This window comes from Myotis nattereri (genome assembly GCF_964212035.1).
Source record: "Myotis nattereri genome assembly, chromosome: 12".
NCBI lineage: Eukaryota > Metazoa > Chordata > Mammalia > Chiroptera > Vespertilionidae > Myotis > Myotis nattereri.
Window position 1 is genome coordinate 38417943 of NC_138087.1, and position 18188 is coordinate 38436130.

At 40.7% G+C, this 18188-nt stretch overlaps 1 protein-coding gene across 1 annotated transcript in view; it reads right to left on the reverse strand.

Moving 5' to 3' along the window:
• Nucleotides 1–18188, reverse strand: part of DOCK8 (dedicator of cytokinesis 8) — a 198287-nt gene that overhangs the window by 28896 nt on the left and 151203 nt on the right. Inside the window, exons 28-36 of the mRNA XM_081102903.1 lie at nt 16284–16423; nt 15184–15353; nt 11284–11429; nt 9275–9457; nt 8770–8899; nt 7700–7787; nt 3400–3496; nt 2005–2139; nt 904–1056 (exon numbers count right to left, since the gene is read on the reverse strand). Of these exons, the coding sequence (XP_080959029.1) occupies nt 904–1056; nt 2005–2139; nt 3400–3496; nt 7700–7787; nt 8770–8899; nt 9275–9457; nt 11284–11429; nt 15184–15353; nt 16284–16423 (1242 nt within the window). The remainder of the gene's footprint in view (nt 1–903; nt 1057–2004; nt 2140–3399; nt 3497–7699; nt 7788–8769; nt 8900–9274; nt 9458–11283; nt 11430–15183; nt 15354–16283; nt 16424–18188) is intronic.

An 18188-nucleotide genomic window follows, 5' to 3' on the forward strand; every position in this document is an offset into this window, starting at 1 on the left:
ACAAGATTCATATTATTGTTTAAATGGCTTAAAAGGATGTTGCTCTGATATTAAATTTTCATGGAGGCCTGAGCAGCCTCCCTGCTGCCAGGCTGGCAGGTTCCTGTAAAGTGGGTCACAGGACATCTCCTTTCGTGCCAAGATTCTTCTTCTGGAACTTTATTTACACTGCACAGAAGAACATGATCTCCAGGGCCAGGATTTCTGAGATTCTGGACCCTGGGTAGGCCGCCACTTTCTGTTTCTCCTTCCCTTCCAGGCCCATGGGAAAATACGACTATTCTAAGGGCCCCTGAGGAACGTTGTAATGGCTTTTAAATAGTTATGACTAATGTAGTCTGAGGACCCTGCCTTTCTTCCAGGGGCCAATTTATCTTTCAATATCACTTGAGCATGCTCATGAACATGACCACAAATGTAAATTCCAAAAGAACCTATCAATATCTAGACCAGCTAAAGCAAAAGTTGACTCTTTTGCAATAAAATAGCACCAAAGGCTGCTAAGCTTCAATGAAAACTCAGGTGTAGTTTCAAATTCTCTTCCACAGGTCATTATGGAACCAGTCAACCAGAATTTATAAATAAAACAAACTCTTCAGAATCTCTATTCTGCCTGTTGTATTGCGCCCCCCCCCCCCCCCCCCCCCGCAGATGACAGCTTTGAATCTACATCTATTCATTCATTTTTTATTGAAACACCCACGTGGAAAACACTGCATTCATTAGTCTTGATGTTCATTTTTGGATGCAAATTTAAACAAAGGCTGCTCTTCCTCTGCATAGTCAATTGTTTTCTTTGCATAGGAAGAAGTAAATTGCAATCCTGCAAACATTTCCTCAACCAATATTTTGCACTGACTTTCTCTATTGATTCTGGGTCACCCAGCTGGTCTGAGCTCTTACACTGATGGCTCCAAAACTGAATCTCATGAGGAGGTAGAGGGTGGCACAGGCTTGGCTCCGGGTGACGTCCATGCTGCTGCTGCAGTGATGCAGCACTCGCTGACACAGGTCCGCACACTGCTCCACCTCCTCCTCAAACAGCAAGTCGCCGAACTAGGAGAGACACAGGGGCTATTAGGCACTTTCATATGCTTTCTGGACTGGATGCTTGTTGGGAATATGCAAATATCTGCTTGGGCAAGCAAAAGCCCGGAAGAGTTCATGCATTGCTCCATAAAGATAATGAGCTACTTGAATCAGAAGATTAAATGAAATGATGGAGTTGAGATTTAATTATGAACCGTACCACAAGGAATAGGGCTGCGTAATTAATTGCATTGTTAGCCAGGTTGCGTTCACTGGCAAAGTCACAACTCTGAAGGGATGATCCTGACTTACTGGGTTCCCTAAAAATTACTGGTGACTAAGAAAGAAAAATGACCCTGCTGGGGAGAGCAGAGTTCCACTTTCTAAATGGAAAAGATCCCATGTGGAAGGCACCAACTGAGATTCGCAGTAAAGCGGGAGAATGCCAACTGCCTTAGACCATCTTAAGGAACATCTATAGTCTTCAGGCTGCGAGAAAGAGAAATTTATTTCTAAACTTTCCGTTATTTTTTAAAATTCTTTATTGTTTAAAGAATTACATGTATCTTTTTTTCCCCCCCATTGACCTCTCCCTGGCTGAAACTTTCTGTTGTTTCATGACATGACATTTTGAAAGGCTTACTGCTGGGTGTCACACACAGGACTTTAATCTCAGTCAGAGGCACTATTAAAGAAAAGGGGTGGAAGGCAACGTTGCTTAATGGACTTTTCCTCTGATGTCTCCAGTGAGTGGCCATTCCATATTTCTACAGTTCGGCCCACGTTTCAAGTTTGAGAGCCCGTTTTTTTCCTCGCCATAGTGCATCTGCTTCCTTCCTGGGGAGACTTAAGGCCTTGACCGCGTCACTTAAGACAGGACGCTGTGGGGTTTGTGCACCTGAAGGGAGCAGTCTGACGCTAGACGAGAATCTTAACTCTTAATGAAGAGTAAGAAAACAAGCATTCTGTGTTTACCTTGGCAATGAGAGCACGGAGTGTTGCAAAGCAGTGAGTCAGGTAGGTGGTGCTCTGATCACAGCTCAGAGAATTCACCAGAACCCTTAGAACACCTCCCAGCAGGCTGTCTTTGCAGTCCAGAGCCGAGCTTGCCTGGGGGAACAGAACAGCATCACTGAATCCCTGAGTTGTGAACTGAGGGGTGAAGACACAAGTAGATGCTTCTGACAATCAGCACGGGGACCTGCAGTTCCATTCCTCTTGATCTAAGAGCTTATGGGTTTGGTAAAGGACCACACATATCATCTAAGTAACTATTCCCAAACTCCCAGTTGATTTGGGGTTTATATCTGGGTTGTTAAACTAAGTTACAATCTCGGGCAATAGCTTTTGTAATGTTCTTTCTTTGTATACAAGGTACAGCCTTCCTTTGAGCTTCAAAACACAGTTGTGGGCTTCCTAGTACAATAGGGGCTGAAGGAGCTTGTTTATCAGCTACAGTAAGATCAAAACCACCAAAGATAATGACAAGTTTCAGCTTTCTCTGAAAACTGCAAATACATTGTGAGGACGGGCGTTAAGTATATAGCACTCAAAGTTGTGTTATGTAAGGATACAATCAATGTGATCCCAAGCATTTAAGTTATCAAAGATGCCATATACTTTTTGTTTTTATTTTTGTACAATGATTGCCTTGATTTTAGACAACTTAAGAGTTGGATATTTAAAGTGCCACTGTATTTCAACAAGTTTTCTTCTTCTGGCCTCCAAAAGGCAATACTAGTTCTACTCTAATGACTTCTCAATGGAAACATGTCAGGACTCATTTTTCAGGTTAACTAAAAACCCACTGTCACCTAGATGTCTTGGTAATTTGGGGAAACATTCACTTAGAAGATGAAGTGAGTGTGATGAATTGTATTACTGTTCACACTTTTCTACAGCAGAAACGGCGAGTTTATGGCACAAATAAATTACTTTCCAATTTGTATGCAAAACAGACACACTCTTTTTTACACCTAACCCAGTCATAATCTTAGCTCCTCTACCAGATATCAATAACTCAAGTGGAACCACCAAAAAACACCCCTAGCTACCATCCTTATTCTGGATACTGGATGATAAACCCAGCATTCACATTATACATTTGATACATTCTGGCAGATTTAACTACAAGGGTCAGCTTATAAAGCATCTAACTCCTCCAGGTGAACAACAAGTTCAAAGAAGCCTGAAGAATTTTCATTATCTCTGGAATTTGTAAGTCGGACACTATTGTAAACTGCCTAACTTCATTTTTTCAAAAAAGGCATTTAGGGATCATGTTTATTCCTCTTACAAGTTTCTATAAAGAATTCTTTATTAAATTTCAGTATGTTCACGCTGAATAGAGCAGGTGTTTGTTGTCCTCACCTGGATAATGTTTTCCTGCATGTCCAGGATGATTAAATTTGCTTCTGTCGCTAGATTGCCACTGATCAAGGCTTCTTGATCTAACTCTGCCTTTGTTCTAAGAAATAAAAAAGAGGTCAAATTCGAGCACATGTCAAACCTGGCTGCATCGCAGCGATAGCAATCTATGCAACAGGCATAAAGACATCTTCTGAAGAGTCGGATTGGAGTGAATACAGAGCAAGGGCAACACGGGTAACGAAGGAGTGCAGGGTGCCTTTTGCGGTTGGTGTCTGGTTAAAAAGGTGTTCTAGGTGGCGTCTCCAGGCCATCCTCATCCCCATTATTTTAAGTAATGATGGCAATTACAGAAATAACAAGATGGGTAGAAAGGCAATTATTGGTTGCTACTAGCAATGAGGCTAGCCAATCAGACTGCTGCATAAAGCCTTGGGGGCCATTCCTACATTTCATGCAGAATAACCATCTCCAGATCTGAGCCAAGGACAGCCTCTGCAAGGAACTGGAGGGAGTGAGGAGACTGGGTGTGATGTGAATTTGGCAATGATGCTGCTGGATTAGGAAAGGGGTTCAGGGAAGAGGCTGTCTCTTGACCTCCCTGAGACTGCACTGGGGTTGCATAGTCAAGTGCGGGCCTTTTGTCCTTTTCCAATGGGAAGCAGGATTGGATTCCTGCGGGGCGGGCCATCTAACATCCTCCCAGATGTTCGTTTTTTGGTTATTATCCATGAGGGCAGTGGTTCTCAACCTTGGCTCACCTGGGAATCTTTTTAAAATCCTGATTTCTGGGCCTCATCTCGGAGGATTTTAAAAAGATTCCCAGGTGATTCTAATGTGCAGCCAAGGTTGAGAACCACTGCCCTAGGGAATGGGAAATTGCCTGGTGCTCCTTCTCTACTAGGTTTCATTTCAAGGACTCTGAGCATTGTACACATTAGTTCATCCATTTTCATAAAATCCAAGTGAAGTTGGGAAAGGAGATTGTGCCTCATCTAAATTTAGTTGCTGGGAAAGGGAAGTGTAAAGAATGGATTTTCCCAAGGTGTCCCAGGGGGCCAAAATGTTAGCACAGGGGTGGGGGTGGGGGGCAGATGGGAGGTGGATCATGATGTGAGCCCAAAAGTCTTGCCCTGGATCCCCAGCTGCTCATGAGTCCCCATCACTCAATAGGGGCAGTGCCGTTGTTCACATGCCATCAGGCCTCAAAATAAATATTTTCCTTGTTTTTCACATTTAGGAGAGGCTCTTTGGTCCCAAGCTGCCCTATGTTGTTTTGTTTTTCTCATTCTCTGAGTGATAATATTTGTGTAAAATAAGTGAAATAGAAACACCACTTTTTACAAATTTACTCATAGGTTTAGATTTAGAGCAACGCTATCCAACAGAAACATAACAGGGACCACATATGTCATTTTCTACTTTGCAGTAGCCACACACACAAAAAAGCAAGGTTGCCCTGACTGGTTTGGCTCAGTGGATAGAGCATCGGCCTGCGGGCTCAAGGGTCCCAGGTTCGATTCCAGTCAAGGGTATGTACCTTGGTTGCGGGCACATCCCCGGTGGGGGGTGTGCAGGAGGCAGCTGATCGATGTTTCTCTCTCATTGATGTTTCTAACTCTCTATCCCTCTCCCTTCCTCTCTGTAAAAAATCAATAAAATATATTTAAAAAAAAAGAAAGGTGAAATTAATTATAATATATTTTGTTTAACTCAATATATCACATAATACTGTCAATGTATAATCACTAGAAGTATTACTGATGAGATAGTTTACATCTTTTTGTACTGTCTTCAAAATCTAATATCAAGTTTACTAATGAGATATTTTACATTATTTTACTTGTACCAAATCTTCAAAATCTGGTACTTTTCCATTACACTACTACTGTGGCTACTATATTGGACCTGCAGGTCTAGAGTATCCTAGTCCCTCTTCCCCAATTTTTTATTGTGGTAAAATACACATAACATAAAATTTATCATCTTAACCATTTTTAAGTGTACTGTTTGGTGGAATTAAATACATTCATATTGCTATGCAACCATCAACACCACAAATCTGGGTTTTTTTTTTAAAGCCTATTAACTATTCCTTTAAAATGGTGTTTCTCAAATTTGACTGCACAATAGAATCACGTGGGAGTTTTACCAAATACTTATTTCTGGACCCCACCACTGTAGATTCCGAATTAATTGGCCGTGGGTACATCTGGGCACTGGAAGCTTTAAAAGCTCCCTGGTGGTTCCAGCATACAGTCCTGGCTGAAAATTACTGCTCTAAAAGGAACAGAGCCAAATAACTGAAAAGTGATCTGAAAGAAAATGGTGCAAGACACCACTATTCATAACTATAAAAAGTTTTCTAAAAAAGTTTTCTAAATCGAGCTGCTCAATTTTACTATGGTTTCTTAAAAGAAAAGAAAAAAAGATACCACCCCAATCTGCAGAGGTGAATCATTAGCTCTGACAGTGAGTAAGCAGCCCACCAGGTAGCTCAGGGCTGAGAACTGACCTAGAGAAAATTGGAGGGCCCTGAATGGGAAGGCTCCATATGGTGTTGTTTCTGAAAGCAAAAGGGAAAGTTTCCCAAAACATCGATTTACACAGCCCAAGCAAAACATGCCTCATTAAGCTCTTCTTTTAATTGCATACAGTAGATGTCTTAACCACCTGTGCAGTCTGTATTGCATGCATGTTCAAAAAAACTATTTTTTGGTTTGTTCATTGCCTGAGCTAGAACTTAGGGACTCTCAGAACCAAATATCTTATAAACCAGTTCAGGGGACACAGAGCAAGAATAAAAATCCTAGAACAAATAGATGTTATTAATAAGACCAAATAACTGGGCTTTCCAAGTAACATCTATAATAAAAATGTGTTCAATGTTTTAAAATAAATTAGGTCCCCAAAAGTCCTATAAGTGGGCCAGAATGATGCATTCTTGTGGAACAATAAAGCTAGTAACTTATATTTGCTTACAAAATAATCTTGCTACTCAAGTCTACCCCACCCTCCACTCCCTTATGTTGGGGGCTTCACACATCATGGGGTTACCCCTCCTAGGCCTTGTCAAGTGAGGGGTGTCTTTAGCTGTGCAATGTTTTACTGAGTGAACCTTGGGATTCATTGGGCTACCTGCTGCTAAAAGGAATAGCAGACATGTGCTATATATTCAACATATTTAGTTTAATGTCCTCATATATCCAGATTATTGTGTGTGTGTGTGTATATATAGATATATAGATATATATAAATATATATATATAAATATATAAATATATAATATATATATATATATATATATGTAAATATATATATTGCAATCCAAGCAGGATTTTTCTTCTTTCATTGCTTTGTATTTTTTTTTCAATAATATATACCATAATACATCCATTGTAGGAAATACAGCAAAGCATAAAGAAGAAAACATCAATTATTTCTAAAAGAAAATCACCCAAAGAAAACCACTGTTAATATTTTGATAAATTTCCCCCCCTCAGATGTGTCTCATGTGATTGAATATTGACTCATGAACCAAGAGGTCACTGGTTTGATTCCGGGTCAGAGCACTTGCCCAGGTTGCGGGCTCGATCCCCAGAAGGGGGCATGCAGGAGGCAGCCAACTGATGATGTTTCTCTCTCATCAATGTTTCTATCTCTCTATCCTTATCTCTTCCTCTCTCTCTAAAAATCAATAAAAACATATTTAAAAATATTTTGATAAATTTCTTTTCAATATTTCAAAAATTTATTTACTACATGTAATTAGAGATTTAAGATTCTACTCTAATATCAAGTGTCTATCCTTCTTCTGTTTACTGAACTATATCATAAGCATTTCCTGTGTCATTAAAATGAGTTCAAAATATTTTAATGCCAACCTAATATCTCCCTATTCTTGAGCATTTAGAGCGTTTCTCATTAAAAAATAAATTTATGTAATGCTTATATAAATATCCCTGAATAGACATTTCTGTGCACATTTCTGGAGAGGAAATATAAATTGAAATTATGTGGTCTTGGGTACCCTGTGCTATCCCCATCAGCAGCTTTTGTTAAGCTATCTGAGATTGCTAAATAGTTGTTTTCTTTAAATGCTTATCAATGTGATAAATGTTTAAGAGCTGGAAATCATAACTCCTTATACCTTTGATTATACTGAGTCCCTGGATGAAATGAATTTACACCAATCATAATGATTTATTTTCTTACCCTTGGAAGGATGTAGTAATACAAGTAGCCTGGGAAAAATAGTTTGGAACTTTAGGTAAAAGTAGCACAAACTTGCTGAGTGACTCACTTATCTAGCTTCTCATTAGCTTGCCGCCAATGTGTCTGCTCCTTCTTCCATCTCAAATTTTCATTTAGGCATGAAAATCGGTCATTCCCTAGGAGTTAAGAAATGCATGATAGGAATGTGATTAGCACGAAACCCTCCAAGATAACCAGAAGTTCTGTAACAAGGTCAACTAAGAGGACTCAGAGCTGCTTCTCGGTTAGAGTCCATGCTGAATGCTGGTAGGAGACAAAGGCCATGTTCATGTCTGGGCTGGCTTGCTCTTTGATTGACAAGCTAGAGCTATAGTAGAACCCCTGCCTTTCTGGAGTGTCGGTGAGCATGTTTCCAGGAACACAGGTGTCCAGTGAAACTCCAGGGGTTCTCGCTAAGTTATTGAAAGGACAGGATGGGTGTCAAATGAAGGTAACCAACCACACATGTAAACGCTGAGCTCCCTTCAAGTTCCTGACCACTGTGTCCCGTTGCATCGTTGCATCGGATGAGCTGTTGCTCTGTTTTACTTTGAGCTCAGCAGAGCAGACGGAGGCTACTGGAGCACTTCACTCTATTCTACAGCGATGAGCTCAGCCTCTTTGAGACCATTCCTGGTATGGTGGGGTCTCTGGAGGACTAGGACACTCGGAGGCCCCTGAGAGGATTTGTTCCATTCTAACAGTGGCCTGAGTGACTTGGGGAGATGATCTTGAAACCAGAACTACCCTGTGTATTGACCACGCTCCGAGGAGACAAGTCAAACATCCCGTGGAGAGGCTTCAGCCTTGAGAGACACCATTTGTCTCGTACGATGACTCACATTCTTGAAGGTGATCTTTTACCACAGACAAGTTTTAGGCTGAAGATGCCATTTGGGGACATTTCTGGGGTTCCTGTGATCGCAGGAAAGCAACGTTCCCTCGAGAGACACAGGGTTGACATGACACACATCAGGCACAGAATCCCAGAACCTGCTTGTCTTTACTATCATAGTGTCTTACTAAAGTGATGGTGTCTACTCATGTTGGGAGGGCATTCCTCCCATAAAGGGTGCAGAAGTCTCTGACAGAAAACAGGGAAGAGCGGATCCAACACACCTGGGACCCGGCGCCGCATCATCTCCCCTCTGGCCCCTTCTCCGCGGAGCAAAGCCTCTTCCAGCCTGGCCTTGACATCCCTCGACTTCTGCAGGACTTGGGTACTGACTTTGTCAGAACTCGGCTTTCCCTGGACAGGACAGAGGAAGAAGGATGTTTTGTTTGGTGAGATCTCTGTCTACAGGGACACTCTTCACAACAGAACACTTCAAGGTGAGATCGGCCAGTACAGACATGTGCTCTACAGAGACACTGTTCTGGGGGATCCCATGGCTGAAAGCCTGTTAACAGGAATGGAGTTCTCTCTGCAGAAGGCAAGGACCCTTTCCCTGAGGAATTATCATATCCAGATAGGTGTTGCATATGCAAATCGGTTATGGATTTTAATACAGAAATAAGAAAAAGTACTGATGCTTCCATTGCCCAAACAAAGGGGAACAGTGACAAGACAGGATGGACCTTAAGAGATGAGAACTAGTTTAAAATGGAGCCACCCCACACCTACCTTGTACTCAAAACACGAGACACAGATGAAAAGGAGATCTAAAATCCTGTTGAGCTGCATGGAGGGCAGGTCAGCAATCCACTTCCTAATGAGGCTCTGGTCTGCATTTTTCATGATCCAGAGAAAGCAGATCATGAGGTTTCGGGTTGTATCGGCATTCAGCACATTGTACTGCTTGTAAGGCTGGAAGCAGGCAGATGGGGAGACAAATGCAGAGGAAGAAGTTAAGCAGTAGAAACACTGAAAGTCTTAAGGGACATTAATCTCTTAGAACACAGTAACTGTACTTCTACCTTGGCTGGGGTCTGTCTCCAGGAACTCGGCCTTTCACAGCCAGGTTCATCGGCCAACAGGCTCACCTGGGGCTGTATCTGAGCCAGGCTTTTAGCCACATAACTTTGGGCACTCTCTGTCTCAGGAGCATTGTCGTCTGGTGGTCTGCCCTGGACCTTGACCACTCTCCCCCAATCTCAGTGATAACAAGGGACTCCCATGCTAAGATATCCAAGTATTTCTCCTTCAATCTGGACACTAGGCAACTTAAAGCAATCTTATAGCAGAGAACTAAAGCATAATATGCTCAACCAATTAATCAAATCCATAAGTTAGTGGAGTCCTCTGCAATGTGACTTTAACCACAATTTATGTTTTTCTGGGTGTATGGGTGTGGGAACTCAGGCTACTTGCTTGAGTATACGGGCCATTAGAGTTCATTTTAGAGTGCTGAGCATACTTTCTGTCACTCATCAGATCAACAGAGAGAACAATATGTGGCTGCACCCTTGGTTCATGTGATGTAGCTAATATCCAATGGACTGTAGTGGTGAATTTGCAATGAGCTATTTGTAAGTATGGGAGGGAAATGTTGGTTTTGGATGGGAATGATAGGGCTTATGAAGTTACTTTAACTTTAGTTTTTCTGAGTACAGTGAAAAGAAGACATGAAGTCTTTAGATATAACCTCACAGGGAATATCTTCTAATAGATGAGCTTTGGGCATTTGAACTTTTGCCCTTAGATCAAATAACAATGTAAAAGGCATACACCACCTCAAGCACCTCACTTTGCTAAGATGGCTATTAGAAAGGTGGAGGAGGTCATAAAACACAATATTTATCAAACTGTAGGATGAGTAATGTCAACTCTCAAATGTCTATTCTCTTTCTTATCTCCCTGTCCTCCAAACCTCATGGAGGTTTACTAGAGATGGGGGTGAGGGGTGGGGAGGGGAAATGTGAGATTAAAAATGCTGGAGGGACGAGAAGAAAGTCATCTAGCATGGATGAGTTAGGTCTCAATACTGCCTTTCCAGGAGAGAACCTAGTTGAGTCCTTTACAGATACACTCTACTCTGAAATGCTCAGTTCCATTAGCAGGATGATAGAGAGTCGACTTGACATAGGGGCATTCAGAGCTCATCAAGAAACAGAGAGAGATCACACCTCCATGAGTCAGAGGTTTTATTCCAGGGAGAGCCACTCTTTAAACCCAAGTTTGTGCATAGGGACTGAGCCAGATAACTCTGCTGAGGCTCTCCGGGGACCTAGAAAAGCTGAAGTCTTTTGCTTAATAAGCAATCTATCAAGCGACCTTCAATCTTTTTTCGGAGGCAGACACAGTATGAATAATAAATATACAGAATAAACATAGCTCAAGCCTCCCACTGAGAGAGCCTTGGTTTGATCCTCTGCAATAATCTCAGGTTTCCCGTTTCACCTCTTTCCTGGTTTTCTGAGCCTTGAACTTGGCACCACTGAGATGGTCTGAACTGGACTTGTGATTCTCTTGCTGTTGCCAGCACCCCATCTGACTGTGTGTGTAGCCTCATCTGCACCATTTCCCTCCAGAGCTGCCAGCCTCACAGTGACTTGTTCCAGCATTGAGCAAAGAGGCAGAAATCTCACTGCCTACTCTAGGGAGGGTTCTGGTAGGTGAATATAAGAATGAACCTATCAGAAGATGGAAAAAGACTCAAAACGAAAAACAAACTAGAGAAATGTGCAACATACCAAGGAAGACAGCATAGGTCCATTTGTCTTCAAATTAAAGTGATTCCCAGCTATGGCCAGTGCCACATTCTGGTTAATTCCACTGGTCCCATCTTGTTCTTCATCCGAACCACTGGCGCGGTTTTTTCCACTACGGGCATCTGCAGCTGCAAGTCAAACATTATTGGTCTTATCAATGCAATTGTGCTCCTGGGTATTTACCCAAAGGAGTTGAAAACATGTCCACATCAAAACCTGCATGTAGGTGTTTTAGAAGCTTCATTAATAATTACCCAAACCTGAAAGCAGCCAAGATGTCCTTCAGTAGGTGAATGGATGAAAAAACTGGTACATCCATACAATGGAAAATTATTCAGTGCTAAAAAGAAATGAGCTAGCAAGCCATGACAATATATGAAGGAACCTTAAATGCATATTGTTAAGGGAATGAAGCTGATTTATAAAGGCTACATACTATATGATTCTAACTATATGACATTGTGAAAAAGGCAAAATTATAGAGACAGTAAAAAGTTCAATGGTGGTCAGGGATTGGGGGAAGGGAGGGATGAATAGGCAGAGTACAGAGGAGTTTTAGGGCAGAGAAACTACTTATAATACTACAGTGATGAATACATATTACACATTTATCCAAACCCTTAGAATGTGCAACACCAAGAGGGAACCCCAATGTGAACTATGAACTTTAGGTGATAATGATGTGTTGATGTAGTTCACCAATTGTAAGATGTATACCATTCTAGTGGGGGATGCTGCTAATGGGGAGGCTATGTATGTGTTGGGGCAGAAGGTATATGGGAAATCTCTATACCCACCTCTCAATTGTGCTGTAAACTGAAAAATGCTCTAATAATTCATCTTAAAAAAATCTTTGGTACAATAGCTAAGATTTGGAAACAGCGTAAGTGCCCATCAGCAGATAAGTGGATTAAAAACTATGGTACATCTACACAATGGAATACTACGCTGCTATAAAAAAGAAAGAACTTTTACCATTCGCAACAGCATAGATGGAACTGGAGAGCATTATACTAAGCGAAATAAGCCAGTTGGAGAAAGATAAATATCACATGATCTCACTCATTTGTAGAATACAATGAACAACAGAAACTGATGAACAAAAATAGATGCAGCGACACAGAAGCATGAACAGACTGTCAAATCTCAGAGGGAAGGCAGGGGAGGATGGAAGGGGTATTAAGAGATCAACCAAAGGACTTGTATGCATCCATATAAGCATAACCAATGGACACAGATAGTGGGGGGGGGGGGTGAGGGCATGTGCTGGGGGGAGGGAGTGGCCGGGGAGAGTTCAAGGGGGGAAAAAGGAGGCGTATGTAATATTTTAAACAATAAAGAATTTAAATTTAAAAAAAGAAACCAAAAACACTAATTAAGAAAGTATCTTTGTTAATGTCAAGTCAAAGATGGTGATTTCTTATGTCCTAAACCCAATATCCAATGCGTACCTGATCCTTATCAGTCACTAAAGTCATCACAGTAATTTTAAACCTGATGTTTACATTATTTATCTGCTACTGTCTATAGGGGAAAGGGGGGGGGGAGGCTTATAATAAAAAAGACAGAACGTCCAGCTCAAGATTATGCTAGAAATTAATTTTTCTAGTTGTTAAAATAAAAATTTTCAGAACTTTCATAACACTTTTCTATAACATTTAAAAATGTATTCATATATTTTAAATAATAACTAAATAGAAAGGAGCCTATAATTACAGAATTAATTAATACTTTATAGAATAACAAGCTATTATCACAAATTCAGTAATACTTTATTTTTAAATGTTTTGAAATGAATGTTAATTTATTGTATCTATGTAATATAGACATATCTATATTTATACATAGGTCTAGATATAGGCAAGTAAAAAAAGGTTGGTTTTTAAAAACACTACCAATCACACACATATAAAGTATTTAGAAAATTCTTAGAAAAGTGTATTAAAACACTTGCACCTGATTGATCCATTACAAATTCATTTTATTAGACCAGTCAATATTACCAGTATTGTAACTTCAATTTTTTTTAAAGTACAGTGAGAACAGTATTTTCATCTGCTAACATTTTGAAAAAAGGATGCAGTTTAAGAACTCAATTTTTAAAAATAATAATTCACTATTGTATTTTAAGGCAATTGGGTCTTTAAACAAATGGTAAAATGAATAGCACATGGAAATGATACAAGATCTGGTAATATAGGGATATTTGAGGATACATTCTTTCTCCCTCTAAATATGCACAGGGTCATAGTTATAAGACAAGGAAGGAAGGATCTAAATATTTGCTATACAAAATGTTCTCTCACTTCATCTATGATGTGGGCACCATTACAGTTTTTACATCTGAGAAAAGGCTGAGGATCTCATCAAAGATCACATATAGTAATAAGTGGGCTGCAGTTTGAATTCATTTGTATCTCTTTCTAAAGACTATATTCTTATTAGTTTATCAATTTAAAGATTACATATACAATAGATATTATACCATATTAATAATAGAATACTTTTTATTGTTTTCCCACTTGTCAGCTCATTATGACCATAAAGTTCAATGCATATGTAAAGAAATAGTCAAGACTTAAAAGGTTCAAAAGCGAATTGCTAAAAAGTTTTGATCCCAAATAACTAATTTGGAAAATTCTAATCAACAAGGAATCTCTGGAGAATGTGTGATAAAGTGGTTCCCTGCTCTGGAAACAAACCAATCATGGGTCTTCAAATGAAACTTTCTAGAAACTTTCACACAAAATTCTAGAAATGGTCTGCAAGACACCTGCCCTGCTCTGAGCCACATCTTCAAATTTTGAAGATGACTCTGTTCTCTATTTGCCTTCCAGTCAGGCACACCCAGAGGAAGCTCTACATCCTCCTGCCGCCCACTCACCCTGTGTGCCAAGCTTGCTTCTGTAATTTCCTTGCCCGTTATTTTTTTGCTCATTTTCTGAGCTAAATAATTATCACCATAATGATCTTAGAAATAATTAAATCACACACGACACTTTGCATTTAGAGGAAGCAAGAACTTTGGTGGTTCTAAGATTCCAAGGATGATTGACCACAAGAATGCTGGGCTGATGTAAGCATTCCTCAGACCCCAGGATCCTTCATCAGTCAAGAGAGCAGCATGGTCATTTCTAAGAACTTCCCTTGAGTTGGGGGAAAAGCAAGCATCACTCTGAAGTGATCAGAAATGTGTGTGTGTGTGTGTGTGTGTGTGTGTGTGTGTGTGTGTGTGTGTGTTGTGGGGAGGGTAGGCAATGGGATTGCTTTTCTCAGGTACAGGGTAGTTTTGTTCACCTACATTCTGAATCCACACTGTAATATGCTCCAACCCCTTTGAGATAATTTATCCTTTCCCCCCTTCCTATATGAGAGATACTGACTTCTGACCTCAGAATCAACTTCTTAGTGCCAAAGGCAAAATTCCTCCCCCATGGCAGACTTTCCTAATCCTGAAAGACACCAGGATATTTTTTTTTGCATGTAACAATTGTTTAGGTTCATTTGAGGCTGCTTCTTTGCTCAGAAGGTAAGGAACACCTTTATTTCAAGGCATTAAAGCAGGAATCTCCAAAGTTGGGTGATCTTGTTATAATCTCGTCCTTTGTGGTGTATGGTCTATAAATGTTATTATACACCATCAGACCAATGAACAAATGAATGAATGAACAAATAAATAATCTTTAAATAAAAACATAGACAGGGTTATGTACCTTAAGAAAATAAAACTTACTGGGGCCTTAAAAAGGTCTGGAGAGCACGGTGTGGAGACCTGTTCCCTTAAGCATATCCGCCCTGGAGCCAATGACAGAAACCTCATTCTAGTGGAGCACTGGGCAGGGTCCCCATCAATCCAGAGGAGGAAACAGAAGGAATTATTACCTGTAAAGTCATAGAGCTGTGGCAAAGCATCCAAGATGATGCCAACCAAAGGCAAGTAAAGGGCAGCGACTTTGACCTTCACTTCCGGTTTGACACAGCGTGGGTCAAGATCATGAGAACTTAACAGGCTGTGAATGGCGCTGACAGCTTTCCTTTGCACTTTGCTGATCCTGTTGGCACAACACAGAAGGCTAGAGGTTATGATGAAGGGAGATGGACCGAAATGCTCTTAAACAATAAGGAGTGACCAGCATGTTCCTAAACAATGGGGTGACAATGTGGAAATCAAGAAAAATTGGGTAGAAGTATTTACGGCTCAGACAAAGACTACCTGTGTCCTAGTCCTGGGTCACTGTTAGCATGATATTTTAAAATTCATCATGGTGTAGCATCAAGTCTTTCATTCCTTTTTATTGTTGGATAATATTGTATGAATATATAACACTTTATTTTATTTATTTTAAAATATATTTTTATTGATTTCAGAGAGGAAGGGAGAAGGAGAGAGAGATAAAAACACCAATGATGAGAGAGAATTATTGATTGGCTGCCTCTTGCATGGCCCACACTGGGGATCGAGCCCACAACTTGGGCATGTGCCCTGACCAAGAATTGAACTATGACCTACTGGTTCATAGATCGATGCTTACCTACTGAGCCACGATGGCCAGGATGAATATATTACATTTTATTCATCCACTCATCAACTGGTGGACATTTGGACTCTTTCCACTTTTTGACTATTATGAATTGTGAATGCTGCTATGAATATTTCTGGTTATGTTTTTGTGTGGTATAAGTTTTACTTCTCTTGAGTACATACCACAGAGTAGAATTACTGGGTCATATGGTAACTCTATGTTTAACGTTTAGGGGAACTGCCAAACTGTTTTCAACAGTGGCTACACCACTTTACATTCCTAGCAGGAGAGCATGAAGTTTCCATATTCCATTTGCCAACACTTGCTATTATCAGTCTTTTTTATTATAGCCATCCTAGTGGGTATAAAGGTGCTATGGACTGAATGTGGAACTGCAAACAGTAGCAGGTAGCATTTTTGTGTGTGCTTCGTATCCCGTTATTAATGTCAGAAACATACCCTTCCCCTTCGGCATCCAGCGCAGCAGCCAGTTCTGTGAAGAGAAGGCCAGTGAGGAAGTGCTGCTGGCGGAACTCAGGAGTCAGGTCGAACATGTTGGCGATCTTCTGGTCCTGGAAACTGGAGCAGGAGCTCGAGTTCTACAGAAATGCAAGGAGCAGCTGTATGAGTAACAAGAACTGGGACTAAGACCACAAGAGCTAGTATTTATTGAACATGAGTACAGCCAAGCTTGGTAAGCACGACCCAGTGAGGCAGATCATCACTACTCTCCCTATGAGACAGATGAGGAAACCGAGACTAGAGTGGTCACATAGCTTTCCCATCCCCACAGGTGGAAAACTGCCCATTGGGAAAGATGAAAATAAAGCACTCGGGTTCTGTCACACGACGCGGAACACTCCCTTCCTCACAAGCAATCAAAGGTTGAAGATGAAAATCCCAGGACAACACTTGGACAGGGAAATGGGAACAGGATCCAACACTGCAGCTGTGAGCAGGCAATTCCTCTCTAACAAACTGCCCCCTTTATAGTGAACAGGACTCGTACACTGAGCTGCACTTCTAAACATGGTTTACACACAGTGTCTGAATGTTGCTGGCCTGGAAACTAAAAGCGGTGTCAAGGCAGGGAAGTGTCAGATGGACCAGTCCCAGGTAATTCCTGTGCTCTTATCCTGCGGCACACTTTATATTTCACTAAGAGAATCTAAAATGTCTCTGGAATCCTTGATGTTCGGTGGGGCTGGGCTTGGCCCCTGGGTTGGCTCACTCCCTGGGGTAGTCAGAGGGAATGTGGGCAAGGACCTGGGGCAAAGTGAACACAAATGGAATTGCAGCTTGTAAGACACCGTTCCCAGTTCTCACTCAGATGATCGCATAGCCAATATCTAGATCATGTCTTTGGGCATGAATGGCCAAGATTATTATTTTTTAACTAATAAGACAGACCTTCACCTTTGTGCTAGTATCCAGAAATATGCAACAAAAATAGAACCTAATATTGAGAAATCTTACCTGCTTCTCTGAGCTACTGATTTTTTCCCTATAAATGAACTGTGACTATAAAAATAGCATTTCCTTAAAGTTTTTCTAGAGGACACTAGCCCCTTGAGAAATCTATGGAGGAAAAACAAAAAGTTTCTGGAGTCAGATCATTTTGTGAATTGCTGCTCATTATACACCTCCTTCCGATTGCCTCCTCCGCCCCTGGGGCATTTACAATTTACACCAAGTCAGAGACTCTTAGTTGGCCTTCTGCAAAGAAACCTGCTAACACAGGGGTTCCAAACTGATTAGACTTTGGAATCTTGTATTTGCATAATACCTTTCAACATCCTATAGAATCCAGGGCCCACTGAGCCTAACTTGAAAAATACTGTTCTACAAAAAATGATTGCTGGAACTCCTGTGTATAAATATTAATACAAGTGTTCCTCTTTCTGACTGATCATGAACAAAACTTGTTAGAAATATATTCCCTATACAACAGGCCATTTGCTTAGTTTATGGTGCAATCTTTTCAGTGTTTCATGAGCCAAATGATCTGGAATGTGATTCAAGGTGGACTCATCTTGTGCTGAATTCCATTTTATAATAGTACCAGCAAAAAGTTCTGAGAGAGATCAAGGATATAATATCCACATTAAAAACCACTATCATAGGCAGCTGATTAATGATTCTCTCTCATCATTGATGTTTGTCTCGCTCTCTCTCTCTCTCCCTCTCTCCCTCTTTCCCTCTCTCCCTCTCCCTCTCTCCCTCTCTCCCTCTCCCTTCCTCTCTGAAATCAATAAAAAAATAAAAATATATTTTAAAAAACACTATTAGGTCATTTTGGAATCAATAAAAAGGAACCTGAAACTTCATACATTTTATGGTGCTGGGATTTCAGAAAAGTGAAGT